General features: G+C 41.3%; 1 protein-coding gene across 1 annotated transcript; it reads left to right on the forward strand.

Annotated features, from left to right (window-relative positions):
- Window positions 1-16,178: 16,178 nt before the first annotated feature.
- LOC124623168 (vitelline membrane protein Vm26Ab-like) lies at window positions 16,179-21,539 on the forward strand. The gene is made up of 2 exons (XM_047148972.1): window positions 16,179-16,203; window positions 21,197-21,539. Exons 1-2 carry the CDS (start codon window positions 16,192-16,194, stop codon window positions 21,428-21,430), a joined length of 246 nt encoding a protein of 81 aa, XP_047004928.1. The 5' UTR covers window positions 16,179-16,191; the 3' UTR covers window positions 21,431-21,539.
- Window positions 21,540-22,482: the final 943 nt, after the last annotated feature.

The following is a 22,482-nucleotide window of genomic DNA, read 5'->3' on the forward strand; positions in this document are numbered from 1 at the left end:
TTGGGTGAATTTACTTGAATGTGTGTTATTTTTAAGTAATGCCCTTACTGTGTTATGGTTACAGTAGTAAATGAAACTACACACTTGTGTTTATTCTGAACGTTGCATGTCACCGAAGGAGAGCAGAGGAGACCGGCATCGTACGCTTCCTTTGTAATGGGTCTGATAAACGCCGGTCGCTGATAAACCTACTTGTCAATGGACAACACACAAGAGAAGATGCCTTAGGACTCGTCTGTGTCGCTAATATTTATAGTGCGGTGTTAAATAGAAAAAAATATTATTCTAAACGGATAAAATGTGTTGAAATTTAAATGAGTTTCATCCTCCAGGCTATTAACGACAACGCATGTCGATTGCAGCAGTAATTTCTATTATATGTTGTGTGGCAATCGCGAAAACAAACAGTAGAAACTCTCGCTATGTGCAGGCGGGTATTATCTTGCTGTAATTTAAGCCCAGGACGGTCATCGGGGCTTCGCTCGAAGCGGGACTCATCACTGAAGACAAATGAGAATCCAGACCAAAGACGTGACTGAAGACTCCCTGGAAAGTGGAGGGATACCAACCTGGCTCACCCGCCATATGCCCGACAACCAGGATTGATGGTCTGGAGTGTCATTTAATTTCATAGCAGAATTACTTTGGTTATCATCCTTGGCACCCTCACAGCACAACGACACGTCGAAGATATTCTACGAATTGTTTTGTTGCCCTTCGTGGTAAGCCATCCTTCGCAAGATAATTGACGCCACGGATTTCCGTCACATTGGGATTATTCCCCCTTGGTGGACATTTTTTTTATTTATTTATTTACTTTTTTTCTCAGAGTGTGTATAGGGAGTGAGATACCTTCATACTTCGGATGACAAAGCTGAAATTCATGTTGTTCTTTCTCGGTCGAGTCAACCGACGTTTTCACATACGAAACATGGACTGTGATGATCTGATAAGTTTAGCGCAAGTAAAAGGTTGTTTGTGATGTCCTGAGCATGAAAAGCATCATAATCCCGAATACATTTCCGAAACTATGGACTGAGATTGCAGTTTTATTGGAAACCATAAGTAGGCCTATTTTTTCATAAATTATATGCTTAAATTATAACTTTAAAAGCCAGTTTGTTGAGGTCAGAATGGTGCTGTATCTTATACTTCAAGGTACCATACGGTATATTTGATGGCGTGGTAGCTGCGCATTAGCTGTCTACGAATTATTATTACTATATATCTGTCCACTTTATAGTGGTTTAGCTCTTCAGGGTATCTTATTCTATAAATTTATGTTTGTCTCTCACAAACCTGTTAAATAAAAGTCATTGTACGTTTACTGACGTATGCTGTTCCTCTGAATTTATTTGAAGCTGTACGGGGTGTCTGTTAATTGTTTTTCAATGTCACCGTGAATTATGACGAGTGTGTAATAGAACGTATTTCTCTTCATCTGGTATATTCGTTTTTCTTGGTATTCTAATAACTGAAGAAAGACTCTGCAGTATCCGCCACGTTATGTTCGACACATCTATATAAGTCATTAACAAGTGTTCGTCGTCTTTTTAGTAGCAAAAGCCACAATGTAGCACCCGTCTACAAGCCCAGACGCAGTGGCACCATTCTGAGCAAGAAGGCTAAAATAGATTCTAACTTCCTTGATAGAGTAGATTTTAACCTAACCTAGAACTTCTTTTATCCTGCCAAAAACTGACGAAAGAGACCGAACGCACAGTGAGCAAGCTGGCAACCGATGTTATCGGGCGGTGTCTGGCGATTAGGTCTCGCAGCAGTTGTCGTTGCCACTCTGAACACAGCCTAAGATCGCCTGATCTGACGGCACTGTATTTTTGTGGTGTGTCTTAAATACTCCGAATATTTGCTTCACCTTCGTAAACGTGGGCGAATGCATGCTGTACACACCGCGTAGCAACAGCACTGAATGCTCGCAGAAGTATTGGACCAGTTTGAGTACTGCCTGTATTCTCTTCGGGTGGCAGCAGAGATCACAGGATGTTAGTCAAAGATAAATGGAAGATATTATTCTAAACTTAATTGCAAAAACCAACCCGAAGTTATATAAAAATGCATGTAATGGATATGCCCCTATGTAATCGAATGCCTCTTTTGCAAACAAAGAGTTTTGTAGTCATACGCGCAGTTTGAAGTTTACACAGAGTAGTTATTTTCATTGATGTGGAAGCTATGGACTTGTGAAATGGGATAATTTCTTCTGAGACATTCCATCCATTCATTACTGTCTTCGACATTTTTCCTATGTGTATACGTTGTGTAAGGATTATGGTACGTCTGGAAACCACGAAAAGATTAAATAAGTGATAGCAACGGCAAGAATGAAAACTGCCAGTAGAACTCGCGCACGGAATGTTCCGTAAGAACTGAATTATTTATTTATATATACACTACTGGCCATTAAAATTGCAACACCAAGAAGAAATGCAGATGATAAGTGGGTATTCATGGGACAAATATATTATACTAGAAATGGCATGTGATTACATTTTCACGCAATTTGGGTGAATGGATCCTGAGATATCAGTACCCAGAACAACCAACTCTGGCCGTAATAACGGCCTTGATACGCCTGGGCATTGAGTCAAACAGAGCTTGGATGGCGTGTACAGGTACAGCTGCCCATGCAGCTTCAACACGATACCACAGTTCATCAAGAGTAGTGACTGGCGTATGGTGACGATCCAGTTGCTCGGCCACCATTGACAAGACGCCTTCGGTTGGTGAGAGATCTGGAGAATGTGGTGGCCAGGGCAGCAGTCGAAGATTTTCTGTATCCAGAAAGGCCCGTACATGACCTGCAAAATGCGGTCGTGCATTACCCTGCTGAAACGAAGGGTTTCGCACGGATCGAACGAAGGGTAGAGCCACGGGTCATAACACATATGAAACGTAACGTCCACTGTTAAAAGTGCAGTCACTGCGAACAAGAGGTGACCGAGACGTGTAAACAATGACACCCCATACCATCACGCTGGGTGATACGCCAGTATGGCGATGACGAATACAGGCTTCCAATGTGCGTTCACCGCGATGTCGCCAAACACGGATGCGACCATCAAGATGCTGTAAACAGAACCTGGATTCATCCGAAAAAATTACGTTTTGCCATTCGTGCACCCAGGTTCGTCGTTGAGTACACCATCGCAGGCGCTCCTGTCTGTGATGCAGCGTCAAGGGTAACCGCAGCCATGGTGTCCGAGCTGATAGTCCATGCTGCTGCAAACGTCGTCGAACTGATCGTGTAGATGGCTGTTGTCCACATCTGTGACTCACGGAGCGAGACGTGGTTGCACTATCCGTTACAGCCATGAGGATAAGATGCCTATTATCTCGACTGCTAGTGATACGAGGCCGTTGGGATCCAGCACGACTTTCCGTATTACCCGCCTGAACCCACCGATTCCATATTCTGCTAACAGTCATTGGATTTCGACTAACGCGAGCAGCAGTGCCGCGATACGATAAACCGCAATCGTGATGGGCTACAATCCGACCTTTATCAAAGTCGGAAACGTGATGGTACGCATTTCCCCTCCCTACACGAGGCATCACAACAACGTTTCACCAGGCAACGCCGATCAACTGCTGTTTGTGTATGAGAAATCGGTTGGAAACTTTCCTCTTGTCAGCACATTGTAAGAGTCGGCACCGACGCCAACCTTGAGTGAATGCTCTGAAAAGCTAATCATTTGCATATCACAGTATCTTCTTCCTGTCGGTTAAATTTCGCGTCTGTAGCACGTCATCTTCGTGGTGTAGCAATTTTAATGGCCAGTAGTGTATATTGGCACTTCATCCATTCCGGGAATCGAGAATTTCGACAATTGTTACCTGCTTTGAGATTGATATTCTCAGGATACCGGTCTCAAGGACTCCGAGATTTTAGAGAATGTTATAATTTCAAGTTTGAAGTCAGATAATATATTATAATATATTTATATTGCTGGGCATAGTTAAAATTCAACGGTTTCGGATTTTTCCCTTTCCTTAACAGAAATAGCCGTATCTTTTGGTTGCATTGACTTATAAGGTAGCATTTATCATGTCACCATGGAACTACGTACCTTAGCATCCGACGTAAATTTCGACGTGATACGTCTAAAAGATCCTCAGAAATAGGCAGTCATATAACAAATGCCAAACTGTTTTGTGCATTATAATCACCTATTCAAAATCTTTGGACTTTTGTCCTTTACTTGAACAGTGAAACATTGCCTCTTGTCAAATCTTATGATTCCAGACCAGCGGGTAAGTACCCTATGGGTATGAGCGAGTTTGCGAGTATCAAGGTATGAGACATAAATGACGGTATCGTTTGACTGTATTGTCTTCGATGCCTGAAATTTTACACCGCCAAGGGGCTGTCGACGTCAGTAAACGACACAAGATTCGACGAGATACGTCTATCCGTTCCTGACAAAAAGGGTTGTTAACTGTCGGACGGACAGACAGACAGACAGACAGACGGACAACAAATTGACCACATAGGGGATCCGTTTTTATGGACTGAAATACGGAAACCTAATACGCACAGGGTAATCAAAAATAAAGAAGGAAAACTAATCCTGGATACGTATCAGAAACTTATGGCATGGGAAGAGTACATACAAGAACTTTCAGAGGATCGCGAGGAGAGGTGAAAGAGGAGGTAGCATTACATGGTCCACCCATTACAAAGAGCGAATTGGCATATGCACTAGACCGCTTAAAAATGAAGAAATTACGCAGCCTAGCTGAAATACCTTTGGAACTCCTAAATCTGATAAAATGATTGATTACAGTTACTGTTCTTTTATATAACGCAACATACGAAACAGTACGTATTCCAACGTAGTGGCTAAAATATACTTTTGTAATGGTTAATCCAAATGAATGCGCTGAACGTAGGCAGGTCATCTTGAGGTAGCATACCCTAAAAAATTTCCTCATAATTTTTGGCTATGTAATATATACAATACTGGAATACAGTATCAGTGAAAGTCGGTTTAAATTCTGTATCAGTATGGTTACCAGGGTAGCCTTATTTTCAGTGAATACTCTGATACAAAAATGCCACGATATGAATCAAGTGAACACAAAGAAGGACGTACGGCAAAGATCCTGTATTTCTCTGACATTCTTTAATTTACAGCTAGATGGAAAGTGGCGGCAAGAAAAGTTTATGTTTAGATCGTCGCACTAGCCTAATGCAACTTTTTATATGGAGATGATCTAAAACGGAATGCATTGAATGAAAATGAGGGCATGTAAGTTGCACATTATAGCCTCAGATCAGAATGTAACATTGTCTGTAGATAAAACGAAAATGATGGCATACAACCATTAAGACCTGAAATAGTCTTAAATAAAGAAATCTTGGATAAAATGAAACATTTAAAATGATTATGATGCGACTTCACTTAGGAGTTCAAAAATGACTGGGACCAAAAATTAAAGAATTATATTTCTTTATGTGGGACGACCATAAGTAGTTTTTAGAACAAAGCCAAGAAAGAAACCCAGCTTAAGTTGTATAGAACTATAGCAGTACCAACCCTTACCTACGGAAGTCAAGAATGGGCTACAACAAGACGCAAGGAAAGTAGATTACTATCGCAAGAAATGAGGCTTCTGAGAGCAATGTAATGATGTACGAGGGACGAAAGCCGAAGAAATGAGGATGTAAGAAAATATTTAGCAATTTGTAACTTACATGAAGAAAAAGGAAAAAAATGACAAGTGGAAGGAACATGTAGACCATATGAGTAGTGAAAGACTCCTGGCAATTCTCTCGATTATTAATGCACTGGAAGAAGAAATGTGTGAAGATAGTACATGAGATTAAGTACCATAACAGAAGAAGATGACGAAGAAGGAGAAGAGGAAGAAGACGAAGAAATAAGTGTAAAAAGCAATGGAACATGATCAAGAATGTACGCTATGCTTATGGCTCACTATTATTGGTAGCCAATATAAACTACAGACATTATATGAAGAATTTAATAAAGTCATCAACGATTTTCATATCAAAACTAATTTTTAAATAACCAAATACCTGTTTATTAGCAAAACCCTGAAAATCTCATCAGGTATTACTAATTACGTGGCACCCACTGAAAGAATATCTAAGTACACGGCGTCCCAGCAGGAATGGTCAATATTCAATGCGATTCAGGGCCCACATTTAGTGAATTTTGTTTCGGGTGCATACCGCAACCTTCCAAATATGAAAAGCAAAGAGCTCGCCATAGAAAACTTTGATTCACTGTACAGAAGGTGAAGAAGTGGTCATAGCTCACTCATAGTTCATTTCAGGGCCTTTGTTTACTATACTCTTTTACTTTTAATGATCGTTTCTGTCATACCTCTGAATATTTTTCATTCCTCCGGGACCTCCACTCCAAACCCCCCCTCCCCTGCCCCCTGTCCCCTAGGTAACTGGATAAATTATGAGGTAGATAAGACCCCGGAAATCGAAATCAGAATTGAAGCAGCTAATGCTGGCTTTTTGAAAATGAAATAATTATTTACAGTACGTAATATAAACTTGCGACTAAGACTCCAAATGATTAAATGCTGTGCAATGCACGTACATTTGTACGGGACGGAGGCATCGATAGTTAGTAACGCAGCAATGCAGAAGACTGAAGTATTCGAAATGTGATGTACCGACGAATGTTATAAATTTCGTGGGCATAAAGCATTACCAACAAAGAAGTTGCGAAGTTCCTTCTATTCCTTTGAAACGTATTTTAGTTTCTAAATTTTACATACATTAGAACTCGGCGTATAGCTGGAGTAATTCGCTGCCTTAAGAAAGGCTGCGGAATACGACGTCAGTGAATAGGATGCTAGTTCTCATAAAGCTAATGATGACGAGTTCACAATACGGCGTGATAGTGAGCCATGGGAATGGGGGGAGGTATGTGGGGCCTGAAAGCTAATCTTGCTTGGCAGTTCATACGCAGTGGATCACAAGTGTTCTGGCGCAAAACCCAGAATTTATTTTATTATATCACAGTTATTAAGACGAATTTGTTTTCAAATACTAAAACCGTTAAAAACTGACAATAAGAAGCACACTGCTACGGGTATGATAAAAGCTATTCATTTTTTTTAATTTTTCCGAGTCACCCAGCGTAGCACTTGCAAACTACGTCCTCAATTATTTGCTGGATGTTGCATGGGGGCTTAATTATATAAATATGATGAATGCCAATACTTTTAATTTTTAGTAGCTAACTGTCCGGTTACGCTGTCTCGTAAACGGTTGGCCCTGACTAGTTTTAGTACGCAATCTGACTGTATAGAATAACAACAAAGAATGAAAGAAAATTTCCGTTAACACAATTAATTAATTAAGTCCCCAGCAACTATAAAACCTACGAAACCAAAACACAAGTGTCATTGTTCTGTGTGTGGAAGTGTGATTCAACGTACACATCTGGCACATTTCTTCGACAATAAGACAAGAAATTTTAAAAACCATTTATACTGAAGTAATTAAAAAAAATAGAAATACTATAATTGCGCAAGAAAACCAGAATTACACTCTAATACAAGAACACGAGCCAGATGCTTTGTTGACTGATCCTGTAATCACGCATTATTTAAGACATTGAAATAATGAAAAAAAAGGAATTTTTTTACCTTCATATATATTGACGAAAAGCACTCTGATGATTACAATATCTCCATTCGAACATCATCTGCTGTCTAGCCCATCAAACAACTGCATAAAACATGGAACAAGCACTCCCTACTACAACATCTCAACACCGACTCACTACTACCACATCTCGATAAGCACTGACTGCTCCACATCTCGACAAGCACTGCCAGTGGAGGCGGCGGAATAAAACTCTTTGGCGCAATCTCCGGCGCTGTGGCTCAGTGTAGCCACCTTTCAATGTATCCCAATCTCTGCTTACCTCTACAGTTGTTACCTGCCACAGCTCTCTCTAATACCATGGGGGTTACTCCGTGAGTCTTAACAGAAGTCCTACCATCCTGCCTCTTCTTCTTGTCAGTGTTTTCCATAAATTCCGTTCCTCGTTCATTCTCCGGTGAAGTTCGTCATTCCGTATCTCATCAGTCAACCTAATTCTTAACACTCTTCTGTAGCACCGGATCTCAAATATCGCCCATCTCTTCTGTTCTGGTTTTCCCATTGTCTACGTTTCATTACCACTCAATGATGTGCTCAAAATATACATTCCCATATATCTCAAATTAAATCTATGTCTGACAGCAGTAGATTTCTATTGGCTAGGAATGCCCTTTTTGCCAGTGCCAGACAACATTTTATGTCCTCCTTGCTCCATCCGTTATGGGTTATTTTGCTACCTGAGTAGCAGAATTATTTGACTTCATCTGCTTCATGATCAGCAATCCTGAAGTTTCCTCGCTGTCCTAATTTCTACTAATTCTCACTACCTTCGATTTTCTTGACTTATTCTAAATCTGTAATCGTACTCATCAGATTCATTCTATTCCATTCATCTGATCCTTAAATCTTCTCCACTTTCACTGAATATAATAATGTCATCAGAGAATCTAATCATTGGTATGGTTTGACTCTATTCCAGGACTTCTTATTGTTCCGTCTTGGCCCTTGTACATACTGTATATGACCCGTCATTCCTTGTAGCTTACCCCCATTTTTCTCAGAATTTTGAACATCTTGTAACATTTGGCGTTGTCGAACGCTATTTGCTCGTCGACAAGTCCTATGGACGTGTCTTAATTTTCTTTTGTCTTGCTTCCACTGTCAACCGCAACGTCAGAACTACCTGTCTGGTCCATTTACACTTCTAAAAATCAAATAAAAACAATCTCGGTCACATTTTCAGATCTTTTATTTGTCAGTAACCGGTTTCTGCACTTTCCTCAGACCATCTTCAGGCTTATGACCGCCGTTATGGCTGATGGCAGCGCCAGACGGAGCGAGATCCTTAGAAATAAGGCTGAGTGGCACGGTTAATGAATAACCACGAAAAGTGATTCAATTTTAAGGACAAGGTAAAGATATATGACGAAAATTTTGAAGAGATGTATATTGTGAGCAGTGTACCTAACCAAAATCCAATAGAAGTGAACATTCAGAATCTCTGTTGATGAAAGACAAATGCTGGGGGATTCAGAAGCAACTGTACACACTTCTTGGGTGTAACGTACGCAACAAAATAAGAGTAAAATATTAAATACAGTTTTGTCTGAAATTGCTTTATTTCAGAGTTACCCAGCAGAGTAGGCATCACAAGTACAACACAAAAAAACACAAAATTAATTCTTCTCGGAAACCAACGACACGAAGGGAACCGAATTCAACTCAGCCACATGCTATACGGTTACCCCAGGATATTTTCGTGTAGGCAAAGTCAGTGATTTGTTCGACGTCTTACCGTTCTCTGAATGTTGCAGGCTCCCTTCATCTCAAGCAACTCTTCTTGCGCAACTTATCCACTTATCAGGATAAGCAACACGGAGGTACTCTGTTGCGTTCCTATTTAAATGTGCACGGGGTACCATCAGTCGATATGCAGGCGAACAGGACATACCAAAAGCCTGTACTGGTCCATGATGTTATGAGTATCACAGATGACATTATGTATCGTAACTCGGAAAGAAAGCAGATTCAAGTGAAACTTTATTTAACATTTTATTATTTTTGATCCATACATTACACCCAAGAAGTGTGCACAGTTACTTTGGAATTACCCTTTACAGCGTGGTTAATGATGAAAAATACCGCAGCAATGAATAGAAAGCAATTTGGCTATGACTAGCATGAATACCAAGTGCCAGAAGAAGCTCCTTTTTTGTGAATAAATTGAATATGGTTGTAGAACCAAGTATTAAAAAGAGTTAAATTTGTGAAGTAGAAGAGGAATTGTTACTGGAAAGAGGCAACTCATGTTAATTAATGGCGCGTAATGCGTTTTATCAAATGTTTGTCAGCTGAATACAACAGCCATGTAGATACAGAGGAGAGCAGAAAGTGACGTCTGGCATGGCTTTTAAAGTACAGAACAAATCGGCAGTCAGGTAGTAATGGCCTCTCGGAAGTTGGCATCCAGATGTCAAGTCCGACATGCAAAGGAATGCTAAGGCGACGTAATTATGGTGCGTCACGGTCTAACGTGTTTGTAAACTGAAACTGTAAATAAAAGTAATGTTAAGGGATGTTTAATTATAACATATATTCTAAGTGTGGTTGTTTGCTCTATAATTGGTTCTGCTTTATTGCGAAATAGTTTAACTGAAGAATACGATTTAATGTCTTGAGAGACACATGAAAAATTTTATCGAATTGGGTCTCAGACCCAGATTTCTCACTTCTCAGACCTCGTTAAAACTGTTTTTAGCCTTGACGAGCAAAATGGAAATCGTAATACTAACGTTGAATACGTTAGTCTCCTCGAAACACTGTGGTGGGAAGTCAGGTAAAGTTTCATGCGATGGGATCGTAAACCGTATCATAAAAGGAAGTTTGGGTCTGTCAGGAAAGCGTGCTCGACAGGCTAAATGGTTAAGCGGATCGCTCGCGGCAAGTGGGAAACTTGACTTCGAGTCCATGTCTTTACAAATTTTCATTAGTCAAAACAATGGTTCAAATGGCTCTGAGCACTATGGGACTTACCTTCTGAGGTCATCAGTCCCCTAGAACTTAGAACTACTTAAACCTAACTAACCTAAGGATAACGCACACACCCATGCCCGAGGCAGGATGCGAACCTGCGACCGTAGCTGTCGCGCGTTTCCGGACTGTAGCTTCCAGAACCGCTCGGCCACTCCGGCCGGCTTTCATTAGTTATCTATGGGTAATAGCTTCCTACATAATGCAGGCGATGTCGGAAAGAATCCGTAGTCGCGAATATCTTTTATAAATTTAGTACAGATGAAAGATTGTCGACAATGCTTGTTGCTTCAGAGATTTTCAAAAATTAAGTATTGATTAGTTATTTGGGAAGCTGAAAAACATGTGTGTGCCTTTTTGGAAGAGAGAGGAAATAATTAATGATATACAAATATTAATGAAAATTTAAAAGGTTATTAATAAGTGGTGGCTAAAACAGCTTTATTTGTTACACGTAACTAGAATCAGAGGAAATAGGGTACCGTTACATCAAGTAGACAGGAACTAAAAGCCTAAACCAGAGCCCCAGTCAGTGATGAAAAAGACACAGTTGGAAACTAAGTAATGATGGCTGTTAATGATCAAGCACAGTGGGATCGGCAGATTCGATAAAAGAGTAAAACATGGCTTAGATAAAGATAATGTGTTATTGTTGTTTCCTATAAAACAATGTCTATCGATATGTAAGTGCCTGTTAAAACTGCGGATGACCAGATGCTGTTATAGAGTAAAAGGAGAATAAATATCTAGCGTGTAGTGGAACTGAATATGTGGTGCGACGGTGAGTTGCTGATTAAGCCATCTGTTTTTATAGTTTTGATTATGTAATGCAAAATGTTAGAGATCGCTCATGTAGATTTCTATAAGACGATAACTAAGAAGCCAGAAAACTAAATAACATGTTTAATCTCTTTTGTATAAAGTAGTGGAACAAAGTTATATCCCACTAATGAACATCATCAAAAACTCTTTTTAATGAGAATATTAGAGATTTTGTGTTCATTGTCTCGAAAGCTGAATTTAAAGTACTTCATTTTCCATTTTACGTTGTATTCATTTCTGTATCATATTAAAAATAGGGAAGGGTATATATCTTATGAGAGCATGGGAAGTGGAATAAGGATATTGTGTTGACACTAAGAAACTATAATCGTCGTCCTTTTAATTTTCATGTAAACTTACAAAATCTGTTTTTTTCAAATATCAAACGAGATTAATTAACGAAAATAAACTTTTTTATGGCAGGTTATTATATATATCTGTTTTTGAGGTACGGGAAAAGCTTGTTTACTGCATAATAAGAAGTGAGGGCCAATTTCACAAGCCACTCCTACAATCCGCAATGCTCTGACTATTATTTTCAAAATGGGAATTGTGTTTCGAAAAACCTAAATTCGAAAATAAATCACCTAGGGAGATGTCTGAGATTGCTTCTCTATTGGAATTTTCTTCAGCATCTCAAATTTTTCATTCATTCGCCGGACAGCCTAAGGCAGCACTGTAGAATACGATGGCAGTGAATACGAAGCTAGTTCATACGAAGAGCTGGTGGAACATAAGGCATGGTAGTGTATCATGTAAGTGGGAAGAAGTACGCGAAATCTGAGAGCGAATCCTGCTTGGCATACACAGGGAAACTAGAAGTGTACTGGTGCGAAACTCAGAATTTTCTTCATTAAATATTAGTTTGAAGTTCACTTTGTGGTAGCAGATACTAGGAGGGGCCTACAGGTCATCAGGGCATTAATATAATAACAACGGTATACAATAAACAAGTTAATTCAGTAGACAGATGGATATAATCAAATTGCAGAAGATGTACGAAGAGCTACAAAGGTTTCCAATGTAAGCAAGAGATTTCTGCAGCATGCAGTCTTACCAGTCGGTGATAAGATGTACTCGGAGCCAATTCTTACGTCAGAGTCTGGTGTATTTTGCTGTAGGAGTGTATTAACTTCTTGAGCTGGAACGTTTCACACTGTTGAATTGGTACTGTTTTTGGTTTTTGCTGATAAAAGCATCGTAATGATATCCTGGGACATATATCAAGTAAATCTGGCAACCATATATCCACATACCATCACAAGAAGATTGCTTGCGTCTTCTGAAGAATCCTGTTCGCTACAAGAAGTACTTCGAGGGACAACATGTACGGGAGATTCAGAGAAAACAGGTAAGAGGAAATCCTATGCGCAAGTCAATACAAAAATCCACGAAAGGGTTAGCTTGACCAGTGCAGTCTCGGGTGAGGAGGCATACCAGTTCCACTATACGTCATGTATGCCATTTTCTATGAGATCGCTGCGAAAGTGAAAAATATTACATCGGTTTCGTACAGCAACGGGATTTTGCAAAGCTCTTAGGCGAATCAATAAGTGTAAAAAATTGACGAACGCAGACAAAACAGAAAGGTTGTGTATTTTTACCATGTCATGAGAAAGGTAAAGTATTTTAAAATTTATGAGAGAAGATAAAGTTGTAGGGAAGAGATCGGTAGGAAGAGACGAAGATCGTGGCTGCAGAACCTACAACTGTTTAGATCCACGAAGTCAGAAACATGATTAGCCATAGTGACAATGAGCCTCCTAAGAGAGACGTCTGTATCTAACAGTAGTCCTGCAGATATCCGTAGATGAAGTTTTTTTTTAGAGATCAGACTTCTGAATGGTTTGACGTATCCAGCCGCGAATTCCTCAACTGTCAACCTTTTCATCAGAGAGTAGTAGTTGCAACCTAAGGCGTTAACTATTTGCTGAATGTATTCCATTCCGTTTCTTGCCTTACAGTTTTTTCCCTCTACAGCTCCCTTTTATATTTCCTGACAACAAGGTGTCCTATCATCCTGTCCCTTCTTCTGATAAGTTTTTTTCCATATATTCCTTTACTCGCCGATTTTGTCGAAAACTTCCTCATTCCTTACCTTATCAATCCACCTAATTTGCCACGCGGGGTAGCCGCGTGGTCTAGAGCGTATTGTCACGATCCGCGAGGCTTCCCCCGTCGAACGTTCGAGTCCTCCCTCGGGCATGAGTGTGTGTGCCGTCCTTAGCGTAAGTTAGTTTAAGTTAGATTAAGTAGTGTATAAGCTTAGGGACCGATGACCTCAGCAGTTTGGTCCCATAAGACCTTACCAGAAATGTCCAAATATTCCACCTAATTTTCAACATTCTTCTGTAGCACCACATCTCAAATGCGTCGACTCTATTCTGATCCCGTTTTCTCACACACCATATTCCACTTCCATCTATTCTTTGCTCCAAATGTACATTCACAGAAATTTCTTCCTCAAATCAAGGCCTTTGTTTGATACTAGTAGATTTGTCTTGGTCAAGAATGTCTTTTTTCCAGTTCAAGTCTGCTTCTTATTTCCTCCTTGCTCCGTCCATCATGGGTTATTTTTCTGCCTAGGTTGCAGAATTCCTTATCTTCGTATACTACGTGACGATCAGTCCTGTTGTTAAGCTTCTCACAATTCTCGTTTCTACTACTTCTGATTACTTTCGTCTTTCCTCAGTTTACCCTCATTCCATATTCTGTAGTATTTACACTGATCATTCCTTTCAGCAGATCATGTAATTCTTCTTCACTTTCACTGAGGATATCAATGTCGTTGAGACTTTTTCACCTTGAATGTTAATCTCACTTTTGATCCTTTATTTCCATCATCGCTTCCCCAATGTGTAAAATAAACAGTAGGTAGCGAAGACTACATTTCTGTGCTACACCAGTTTCAATCCGAGACTTCTTGGTCTCCCAGTGATATTGCTCCCTCTTGGTTCATGTATATTACGCCTCTCTCTCTATAGCTGGCCCCCATTTTCAGCAGAACTTGGAATATCTTGCGCGATTTTACATAGGCAACAATTATTTGGAGGTCCTGCGAAAGTGTTTTGATTTTTCTTTAGTCTTGCTTCCGTTATCAACCGTGATGTCAGTATAGTCTCCCTGGTGCCTTTACCTTTCCCAAAGTCAAACTAATCGTCACAATCCTCAGTTCTGCTTTCCATTCTTCTGTGTATTATTCACATCAGCATCTTAGATGCATTAACTTTTAAACTGATTGTTGCGATAGTTCTCGGAGTTGTCGGCTCCTGCTGTCCTCAGAATTGTGTGGATGATGTTTCTCCGAAAGTCTGATCGTACATCGCCAGTCTCATACATTATACATACCAACGCGAATAGTCGCTTTGTTGACACTTCCCTTTAATGATTTTTGGAATTCAGACAGAATGTTATCCATGCATTCTGCCTCATTTGATCTTAAATCATCACAAGCAGTTTTAAATTGTGACTCTAATACTGGATCCCCTACCTCTTCCCTTTCGACTCATCAGACAAGTCGTCCCCTTTATGGAGGAATTCAGTGGACTGTTTCCACCTATCCGCTCTCGCATCTGCATTTAACAATGGGATTCTTACTGCACTTGAAACATCCCCTTAGAAAAATTCATGAATTACTGTGCTGATAAACCTCTTACGTTATTTGATTTTGACACAGCTGAGCAGAACTGAACGTACTCAGACATTTCGCTCTTTACCTATTCTGATCAACACTAAACTGACAGCCAATATTTTTAGCGCAACGCAATCTGACTTTCAATAATCTCTACAAGAGAATGGCCCTGACTAACATTAACCTATACGTTTCACAAATCACTTACCTCACAAAAATCTTCGTTACTCGAGCTACTGCAATACAACGAGCGCCAAAACTGCCAGCTAAATAAAAGATTATAACTACTGTAGACACTAACTACTGATAGGCATAGTAGGCAAATAAAAGATTTTGATAGAGAACAAACAATGTATTTACCTCAATAATGTTCAAAAGTCGTCATATATATATATATATATATATATATATATATATATCAGTTCATGATATTCAGTATTACAAATTCACTCTTTCTGATGGACACACGTGCAGATAGTCCGCTCTAAAAATTCTGCCATCTCTCTCCCCACATCCACCACTGCTGGCAGCCCACCTCCAACTACGCAACGCTACGCGCTGTTCACATCCAACTGCCCAACACTACAATAGCAAATATTCCAACAATGCAAACCAGCCACAGACTTCACACAGCACAGCCAGTGATTTTCATATAGAGCGCTACGTGACGTTACCAAGATAAAAACCTAAACAGCCTACTTACACACTCTTTTGTAAGAAACAATAATCAAGCAGTGATATTCTACATCAGACAAGCGCCGTCGTGCAGCCAGTTGTAGCCATGACACACTGTGGGCCAGCTGACGGGGTCCCTGGCCGAGTGTCACGTACCGCCGCACCGCGTCGCATCGCATGTGACGGCCCGCGATTGCGCCGCGGCTCCGGCTCGGCTGCCAGCTGCCGTCTGCCAGTTGCGACTGAACACATGCCGCTGCATAAGGTCGGTCACGTCACGCAGCACACGGCACGCCGCCACGTAACACCCTCCGAGCGACGTGCTCTGGCCGCACGCCCATGCCAGACCGGATGGCTGTATATAAAGGCCCTCTGCCAGCAACGGGCACAGTGTCTACTTCGCAGACAACCAACGCACAACATGATCAAGTCGGTGAGTAGAGCCGGCCTCAGACATCCTGCCACTGGGCGTCACCAGCGAGCTGAAAGAGTCCGAGTTTTCACGCTGAGGTTTTCGGTTTGAGTCCTCGACGATCTGTATCCAGTAGTGTCAAAAGGTGGGAGGCACTTAAAGGTGACCGGGATACGTTTAGTTCCTTGTGAAGGAGTGATAACCGAGAGCGACCAACCTCTCCCTCTGGTTTGTATCCAGTAGTGTCAAAAGGTGGGAGGCACTTAAAGGTGACCGGGATACGTTTAGTTCCTTGTGAAGGAGTGATAACCGAGAGCGACCAACCTCTCCCTCTGGTTTGTATCCAGTAGTGTCAAAAGGTGGGAGGCACTTAAAGGTGACCGGGATACGTTTAGTTCCTTGTGAAGGAGTGATAACCGAGAGCGACCAACCTCTCCCTCTGGTTTGTATCCAGTAGTGTCAAAAGGTGGGAGGCACTTAAAGGTGACCGGGATACGTTTAGTTCCTTGTGAAGGAGTGATAACCGAGAGCGACCAACCTCTCCCTCTGGTTTGTTGGCGCCGTGACGAAAGCTCTGGCCTCATAATCAGAAGAAGCTGTGTCACTGGACGTCACCAGCTAGTGGCAGCAAGTTGAAACGCTCAGAGGTTTCACACTGAATGTTCGGTTTGAGTCATCGATGAACCATACCAAGTTGTAGCAACAGGTGGGAAGCAATTGCTGGTAACGGAGTACCTTCAGTCTGTTGCGAAGAAGTGAGAACCAACTCCGACAGTAACCACATTCTTCGACTGTTACGTTTGTTCTGTGGCTAAAACACTGGGCTCGTAATCGAAAGGACATGTTTAGACTATCATTTTGCCATTCTCCTCTTCTTATTTCGTTTCACACGACTTTGGAGTTGGTAATTTTGGGGTTGTTCCTTAAATCGCCAAGCGAATATCGGGACGATTCCTCCAATAAAGATACAGATAATATTTTTATCCAGCTATTGCTCCATTCTCAATGACATTTAGGTATAACGTGTAAAGTCTCGAATTTCGTTTTTTATTTTTCTCCACACCAGTACTAAGGAATTATTTAGTGAGGTTTTTCAGGGAGTGCCACTCCATTACCAATCAGTCAGGCTGAAAATACATTGCCTCCATATAAAACCTGGTATACTTCTTGCACTGTTCTTGCTACATGCACTTATACGATTAAAAGTTTCCGCACACTCTTAAGTAATGCAGAACTAACTACTAGATACCACTAGAGCTGGACACGCCAGTATGAAAGCAGCAGGACGTATCGTGTTGGCAGCAGAGTAGAATGGTTCGGTCAGAAGAGCTCAGTATCTTCGAACACTGCCTGAGTAACAGGTCCAAGCCCGCATCTCGTGGTCGTGCGGTAGCGTTCTCGCTTCCCACGCCCGGGTTCCGGGTTCGATTCCCGGCGGGGTCAGGGATTTTCTCTACCTCGTGATGGCTGGGTGTTGTGTGATGTCCTTAGGTTAGTTAGGTTTAAGTAGTTCTAATTTCTAGGGGACTGATGACCATAGCTGTTAAGTCCCATAGTGCTCAGAGCCATTTTTTAACAGGTCCAACAGGGACGTTTCAGCCCTTCTAAGTCTGTCCATTGGAAACGCGATGGAAGAACCACTACTAAACGAAGGCCAAGCAGACCTCATATACAGACGGACAGTGTATGTCGAGCATTTTGGAGCGTAGTTTTAAAATGTCACATGAAATCAGCGTAGGAAATAACGCGAGAGTTCCGAAGTGTTACCAGCAGTGCAGCTAGTACAATGACAGAGTGTAGGGAATTAAAAGGAATGGAGTCCACTCATCGAACGTCTCTTCATAGGCCGAAAATTTGTAGTCAGTATTGAGTTGTAAAGAGCGACGCCACTGGATAGAAGATGACTGGAAAAGAATGATTCGGACTGATGATCCATGCTGTGCCGTGTGGAAATCTTATAGAAGGGTTTCCGTTTGGCGACTGCCTTGAGAAAGTTACCTGTCTATATGTGCAGCTCCTACTGTACGGATGGGGCGCGGTCATGGCAGGGGGAGGGGTGGTATTTATCATAGTTAGGATATGATTGTTAAGAAAGCGCTAAATGTGGAAGGATATGAACACAGTGTACAATATAATGTACAGCGTACAGTACAGGTAGAGTTTGGGGACGACCATAGTATTATTCACACATAGCAACCTGTTATAGAGCAGCGTCTTTGTATGGAGTAACATGCCTGAAAAAGACTAGCCTGCTCCGAATTCCTATTTGAACCCAATGTAACATCTTTGATTTAATTTAAAGTATCAAATTCGTTCTAGAGCCTAATGGCCTAGGTCACTACCTTCTCTGGGTTCGGCTGTTGAGAAAACTTGGGCTGCCATTTCTTCACAGACATCCAGACAACATATTCAAAGTGTCGCGATAAGAATCTATGGTGTCATAAAGGCTATGGCTGGACACAAAGACACACTGTTTGAATGTCCACTAATAGGTACCCGGATACGTTTGATCATACAGTGTAACTTCCTTAGTTGCAGAAAATATCTGAGTTTAATTCTATGTACGAAACAGATTCAAAAAATGGTACAAATGGCTCTGAGCAGTATGGGAGGTCATCAGTCCCCTAGAACTTAGAACTACGTAAACCCAACGAACCTAAGGATATTACACACATCCATGCCCGAGGCAAGATTCGAACCTGCGACCGTAGCGGTCGCGCGGTATCAGACTGAAGCGTCTAGAACTGCTCGTCCACTGCGTACGAAACAGAGTTTCCACTTCAAATAACATTTCTACAAAGCATTGTTGTGAATTAACAGAATAAATGTGTCTAATGAGACAAGAGACAGTTATTTTGCAGAGTCTTTACGCAACTATTGCATGATAACACTGTCACATTAGAACTACTACTGTCTTTTGTATCACAGAATATTATTGTGTTCGCGCTGCACTTGAAAAGAAACTTTGTTCTAACGGCCTTAAGAAACTCTTGGCAGACATAACTGCCTTTGACGAGTAAGATTTTTCATATAATAGTAGCACATGTGACTTGAAGCAATACTATGCAGAGCATTTGATCTGTGAGGTACACTGCTGAATGTAGAAAATCATCTTTTTTCACGAGTACGTCTTATACTGATTCCTTTAGAGGTTGCAACTGCCAACTGTGGGAGACCTGGAATCCGTTCGTAGCTATCGTAGCGTACTAACGAAGTGTTAAAATCTCAATAAATATTTCAATCTCTATTCCGGTACGGGGTGAGACGTTTAAACCTAGAGATAAGCTAAGGATTCGCATCAGTACATTACCCGCTACATTTTTTCCCATAAAGTGGCGAAAAATACGAAAAGCTTGTCGTATTGTACCTCCAGCGAACTTTAATCCATCTGTATTTTCGGCGTTCTCGGACGGGCTAGAGAGGATGAAACCAGTCCACGGAAAACAGAAACCCTTCGTCGAATCGAGCACTGTTAAAAAAATTTTCAAATGTGTGTGAAATCTTATGAGACTTAACTGCTAAGGTCATCAGTCCCTAAGCTTACACACTATTTAACCTAAATTATCCTAAGGACAAACACACACACCGATGCCCGAGGGAGGACTCGAACCTCTGCCGGGACCAGCCGCACAGTCCATGACTGCAGCGCTTTAAACCGCTCGGCTAATCCCGCGTGGAAATCGAGCACTGACAAACAATGTAAACAGTCATAAAGTTCTATACTAGTTGGCACAAAACTACGAAGTTTCTAGGACACTGTGAAATGTTTCATATTTGGAGTGCACAGTATCTTTTTTTCCTGCGAACTACAATTTCGACAACGATTGTAGCACATGGAACCTAAAAATCCAATGAAAGATAGAGCCAAGGCATGCAACTGATGGAATACATTTCCACAAAGAAACAATGGCATTTCACATTTAAAACAGATGTGCAGTATGAGTCCTCAGTCCGTTTTATATCCCCTAAGGTTTTGGTCTTAAAATCTACAACAAGAGACACCACAGCCATCAAATATCGTACTCAAATTCTTCTTCAGTAGTTTAATAAATGTCCTGTTTCAATAGATCTTTCAAGGACCTCATAATTTAAGATCCATAGAGTGGAACTATTTGATCTTAATTGCTCTTGTTTCGCCATTCAGCATTTCCAATATCCTTGTACAAAATTTTCCCAATTGGAAGTTCGACGGCAATAGCGTCCCATGCAAATATGACCTCAGACAACACGACGTAAGTCGAACAATCACAGGTGAATTGGCCATTATATCGGCGTCCATAGCTGGTGAAGGAGGGAATGGAAGTTATCAGTGAAAGCTGATGTTTTGTTCCAATTAGGTGCTGCAAGTAAACCAGGATGTTATTCCTGGGGCTGGAATATGCCACACATGAATGAACAGCGTCCTTTTCTCACTATCGTTCATTCTGACACCCTTTTCAAATTCATTCGGGCATTCGACATAATCTGATGTTCATTTTTTCAGTAATTTGTACACCTGTCGTAGAAATAGAACATCGCAGGAGGTGAGTGCTTTAAAGTATGTCAACCACCATGACCATCGAATATTGAAAGTGAATGAGACTCAAGCGATTGAAATGCTCTCAGCAATCGTAAATATTTCCTCATACTTCTGCTCCATTGTTGTTACAATAAAATTCATTTGTGTGTTCCGAATTCTGCTGTTCACTAAAGAACCTCCTCAATAATTCTTCAACAAGCATCTCCACAAACAAAATCGTATTTATCATTTTTGAATGTATTTTCCGCGAATTTCGATCATCAATTGTTTTCATGTGTTTACTCATTTATTCTCATCTTACATCATCATTTACGGAGTTCCTCCACTGATTTTCCATTTTCTCTGTTTTTATGTTTCTCTTCTAGACATCGATGACTACAAACATATAGTATCAGAATCATTGTCTCTGGTGTAAATTACTTGATCAGGTGAACATTTCTCTGCTGGAGGCTGGTGCTTAGCAGTGCACGTAACAGCTAGCGCTCTTCGTTGCAGGTGATCGTCGTCCTGGCCGTGGTAGCCGCCTGCCTGGCCGCCCCCGGCCCCAAGCCGGCCCCCGGCCTGCTGGCCAGCTACGTGGCCGCCGCCCCCGTCGCCTACACCGCCCACGCAGTCGCCGCCCCCGTCGCCTACACGGCAGCCGCAGCCCCCGTGGCCTACGCCGCCCCCTACTCTGCTGCCTACGTCGCCCCGTATCATGCAGCCTACAGCGCAGCCATCTTGGGATGAAAAGCTTGCCCTATTGGACTCCTGTCACTGTGGCGTACGTCGTGGAATACGCCGCCCATAATGCTCTCTCCGTGAGGGTTTCTAACCTGGGCTAAATCCGACCCGTCTCCTGCCAAGTTGAAAATAAACTTAATTGGAACTCTGTGTTCAGGTGTTTTACTTAAAACATTAGACAACTACCACTCTTGTCCCGTAACTTTCCTTAACCAGATACACTGCGCGAAACTCTGACTGAAGCATGTAGTGCTATGTGTGGCCAGGAAAGGAAAACAGTGTAACGTCCCCGTAGAAAACTTAATGAATTACTGTGCTGATAAACATCTTACATTATTTGATTTTTAAACAGCTGAGCAGGACTGAACGTACTGAGACATTTCGCTATTTACCTGTTCTGATCAACACTAAACTGACAGCCAATATTTTTAGCGCAACGCAATCTGACTTTCAATAATCTCTACAAGAGAATGGCCCTGACTAACATTAACCTATACGTTTCACAAATCACTTACCTCACAAAAATCTTCGTTACTCGAACTACTGCAATACAGCGAGCGCCAATACTGCCAGATAAATAAAAGATTCTAACTACTGAAGGCACTAACTACTGATAGGCACAGTTAGAAAATGAAAGATTTTGATAGAGAACAAACAATGTATTTACCTTAATAGTGTTCAAAAATCATTATATATATATATATATATATATATATATATATATATATATATATATATATATATCAGTTCATGACATCCAGTGTTACAAATTTACTGTCTCTGTCCAGATCATCCGCTCTCAAAACTCCGCCGTCTCACTTCCCACATCCACCACTACTGGCGGCTCACCTCCAACTGCGCAACGCTGCGCGCTGTTATCAGCCAACTGCCCAACACTACAATAGCAAACTCCAACAATGCCACCCAGCCACAGACTGCACACAGCACAGCCAGTGATTTTCATACAGAGCATATGTGTCGTTACCAATACAAAAACCTAAACAGCCTACTTACAACAGGAGATACACTGGCCAATCGTATCTACATCTACATATATA

The sequence above is a fragment of the Schistocerca americana genome, chromosome 7 (genome assembly GCF_021461395.2).
Source record: "Schistocerca americana isolate TAMUIC-IGC-003095 chromosome 7, iqSchAmer2.1, whole genome shotgun sequence".
Lineage (NCBI taxonomy): Eukaryota > Metazoa > Arthropoda > Insecta > Orthoptera > Acrididae > Schistocerca > Schistocerca americana.